Genomic DNA, 4,445 nt, shown 5'->3' with positions numbered 1-4,445 from the left:
AGCCTTTGATAAAGCTCGATTAAGGCTTAATTGTTTTTTAATGGGACTTTTTATCAAATTTAATTAATCGTTCTAAAGTTGTAGTGCACGGATTTTACTTCGGTAAAGTTATTTAAAGCTAGTTTCTGATATCAAAAACGACCTTCAATAGTTTTTTTATTTTCTAAATTAATATATTTTATTATATATAAGTGTAATTAAGTCGGGAGGTCGGAAATCGCAATAAAATTTTGAATTTTTTAAAAATGTTTAAAAATATACAGCCAGCTAGTATTCAACCTACTTTAAACCCTTTTTCTCCTGAGACGTCTACGAAAATGTTCCGGGAAATCCGACAGCAGCTGTTCTCAAGGTCATCCAGCTGTGTAAACAATGACTCATCAGTGTCAAATTTCGCAGAAAGGCGAGACAATGGAAAATAAAGTTTGAAGCTTTTTCTTCAAAATTAACGCATTTCTTTTGTTTTTTTTCAGTTTTAAGTATTCTTCATGTTTAATTAAATATTCCTTTAAAAAATTCGTACGGTAAGTGGTTAAATTATTAGTATTATAGCCGTTTCTAGCCCGATAATTCGGCTTTGGTTGATGTAAAGCTTTAAACGTATCGGGTGTGGTAAGGATGTTTTATTACTTCAATGAAAATATACTTACAACGATATCAATTGTCCGTTAGTGTATTCAATGCGTTCATCTTTGATTTTGCAATATTCGACATTAAAGTCTATTGCTGTCCCGAATACTGAAAAATAAAATAATGAACGTAATTAAACACTTTTATAAGTTCTATGAATTAACTTTTCGGAATAAGAGTTTAATTTATGGTCTATTGCATTTTCATTTTATCAGGTAAAATGACGTTCAAATGCATTTCTTTCCTGTCTTGGCTATCTGAAAGATGAAGTTAGAAATATTCTGAAATGAAATTTAACTAACAAAAGGACAAGTATTTCAAGAAAAGAAAGCCGATCTTCCAATGCGGTGCTTCTCTATACCCAGAGGATATTTAATAAAAACTTTTTTTCTCTGTTTACATCTGAAACATCTGACGAGAATCGTCAGTTTATTCTTTACAAATTATTAACAGAACCTGACATTTGTGGGCACTCCATCTATTACAGTAACTACTTTCTAATACAAATAGTTTTTATTTTTTTATATTATACAATTGTTTCTTGTATTATACAATTGAACTTTTCTCTATACCATAACGTAAAGAAAAAAGAATTTTTTAAATTACCACTCAGTAATCTTACTAAGTGATAATTTTAACAATTCTTTTTTCTGAATTCCTTATTTACATTGACGTTAAAATACATAATATATATAGGCATTAATTTTACAAAGTTATTATACTTTGTTGAAGTCATTTTGTTCTGTTTTGGCTGAATATAATAGACACAATTGTTTAAGTTTCAACGAACAGTTAATTAACGCATGTTCGGATTTACAACAGTAATTCATATAATTGTTTGCGTGAAAGACCGAAATTAGAGAATGTCGATATTCTCCGGTAAATATACACGTACTTTACATAATACGTCGGTGAAAAACCGAATATTTAGTTATGTTATTATACATTCGAACAATCGCCGGTATATGTTGACACGCGCAGATAAGCTTTGCTGGAGGTCGAAACGACACTCCAGAACCCGATGTTGACAATGAGGCGACAGTCTGTCGCCAAATCATTTGTGGGTATAGGGAGGAAAGGAAAGATCGTACCTCTTTTCCCGGCAACGATTTGATGGAAACCGCCCATTTTGTCACTTGATGCCGTTTTTGTTCTTTTGATCCCGTGAGGTGGGAATCGGTTTGTCAGGTCGAGAGGCAGAAGATGAAAAAAGTCGTCTGCAAGGCTTCGGCGATATCCGAATAAAAAACACCATTAACTGATCAGTTCGTAATCACGTAATAACGTAATCAGTTCGTAATTTGTAAAGAAACGTACTTTCCAGTAAATCTCGACGTTCTCCACATATCGGTCATTCACAATAACATAATTACAAAATATGAAACGACTTACTCCAATTTCCAATGTGTTTTAAGTCTTTATTATTACATGTACTCGGAATGCACGCATCCAAACGTATTCTCATTCTTGTATCGGCTAACTCTATTCTCAATATGTCGTCAAACTTCATTGGTTTCTAAAAAATTCATTAATTCGTTGTATAAATAAATTTAACTGACAAATTACACTTAAATGTATTAATGCATCGCAAAATTTTTTTTTGAAATTTAATACTTACAATAATTTCTTTTGCGAGTTTAATCAATGAATTATTTTCCAACTTATGAATCGACTTTGCAATACGTTTCATCAATTCTGGCCTTCCAATTGTCAGGGCACAGTATTTGCTTCGAACCTGTTCCTTTCCTTTATCGGTAATCTCTTTTTTATTTTGAGGAATTTCTATGTCCAAACACTGGTCATAATCTCCTGATATCCACTGTGCCATTCCTAACATTCCTGCCGGCAATTTTCCAAAAGAATCAATCACTGAAAATAGCAAATACATATAATTAAAGTTATCCTTATGTATCACATGTTTGAAAAAGTAAATCGAAACAAAAAAATCGTATTTTTCCGTGAAGACTCACAATACAGAGAACCTTCGATACACGCAATTAATCCCTTTTTCAAAATATTTCTGTGGAAGCGCACAAGCGAAACCACAAATGTGGTTGCTAACAATAAACCGGATATTAATAAATTTAAAAATATGTGTGAAACCGTCACTTTTAAATTTAAATTCGTATGGGATAAGTGGAAATGATGATTAAGAAAGATTTTAAAAAAAGTACAGTGTATGTGCACAAGTAAATGATCGTTAATGATTTTGAAGATTGATTGATGCAGTTTTCACTAACAACTGCAGAAAATTGCGTAAATTTTACAGCTGTTATGAAATCTTATTCTAAAAGGGTTTTATATTGTTAATCATTATAAAACAGCAAAACGCTTGACTTAGAAAAAAGTTATAAATTTTATAACTGGTTTTAAATGCTAATAAAATAATAAGCCGGAGTAAAATATTTACATCCGGCTTCTGTCAATGTATGACACGTGACCCCGTATATTTCTACACACTACTATTAACCATTAGTGCCATGAATTTCATTTAATCTTTAATTTGGTATCGTTTTTCCAAATTTCATTACTTATTTTTATCGTCTTCTGAAATCTAAAACAAAATATACGTCAACATACAAACACGCATACACGTGAAATTCCAAAAATACGATTTGAAATTAAGCATTGATTATAGAAATTTATTTAAACAAATCTAGAGAAAAGAAACTTCCATCGATAAAAACCGATCAAAGGTTAAATTCAGTTGCGCTAGTCGTATGAAAACGAGACGAGGAAAAAATACTAATGTAAGATGTGACGAAATAAATGTAAACGAGCATTCTCCAGTAGAGATGGACATTTGACAAGGCGCTGATTATACAAATATAGTAGAGCATCGATTAACCGAAAGCTTTCCAGTACTAGCGGCTAATTACAGAACGATTTTGTAGCCGCAGTTTTGGTTTTTAGCACGAGATGCCGCTAGTGTCCAAACGTTCAGGCAGCGTACACCTCGTACTGTACGGTGTGCTTGGAATTTTTTTATCGATATTTTAGCTTTAAAACTATACTTTATCATCGATAATTGGTTTTGAAGTATTCCCGCTACGTTGCTAAGAAATATTTATGGAAAATATTGCGTAGAATATATCAGAGAATAATTGCTATTGCGATAAGAGCTTCTCCTCAAAACGAAATCTTACTAACAAGCGTAAGTTTAGTTAAAACAATCAAATCTGTTAAATGAGGATACAAAAAGTTCACTATAATTTACTGACGATGATAATTTGTTGATGGATTTAAACAACCAATTTAAAAGACTTTATTCAAGTTACACAAGTCTTGGAATTCGCCAGGGTTAGGTTTTTTAAAACTCTTGTGAAAACCAAATAAGGATGTCTACGGAGAAAATTCAGTTTGATTTTGTAGAACATTTCGAAGATAAACGTTAATTGTAAAATAAAATATAGCAAATTTTATAAGTTTATGACTTTTTTTAGAGAAATTTTACGAAAACCAATACCTTTTCATTACGTGCAGTAAATTATCTCGCAGTAAGAGAGCGCTGTACTTACGCGATTGTTATGCGCAACAATTGAGATTTAATAAAATAACTATGTAGAATATTTAACCTTTACCTCAATGCTATTCGTTCTATCTTTTTCTCCTGGTTTCGATGACAACACCGACCCCAAAACATTTCAAATAAGTAATTGCAGCTTTTTTTCATAACGCGATTTTCTGTCTTCGGTGTCTCGCGATTACTTTTATGATAAGAAATCTAATACTTCTTATTTTGCAGCAGTTAAAATTTATATTCATAACGAAGTAATACCATTTAGGAATTGTGAAAAAAACATTTATTTAATAAT

At 31.5% G+C, this 4,445-nt stretch overlaps 1 protein-coding gene across 1 annotated transcript in view; it reads right to left on the bottom strand.

Annotated features, from left to right (window-relative positions):
• LOC111625373 overlaps positions 1-4,445 on the bottom strand; it is a 14,993-nt gene that overhangs the window by 4,130 nt on the left and 6,418 nt on the right. The window contains exons 2-4 of the mRNA XM_023368510.1: positions 2,249-2,499; positions 2,023-2,146; positions 651-738 (exon numbers count right to left, since the gene is read on the bottom strand). Coding sequence (XP_023224278.1) covers positions 651-738; positions 2,023-2,146; positions 2,249-2,499 — 463 coding nt within the window. The remainder of the gene's footprint in view (positions 1-650; positions 739-2,022; positions 2,147-2,248; positions 2,500-4,445) is intronic.

This window comes from Centruroides sculpturatus, unplaced genomic scaffold, assembly GCF_000671375.1.
Source record: "Centruroides sculpturatus isolate CEXI.00-Female unplaced genomic scaffold, Cexi_2.0 scaffold247, whole genome shotgun sequence".
NCBI lineage: Eukaryota > Metazoa > Arthropoda > Arachnida > Scorpiones > Buthidae > Centruroides > Centruroides sculpturatus.
Note: the sequence above shows the minus strand (reverse complement) of the source record. Positions and strands in the feature narration are given on the sequence as shown.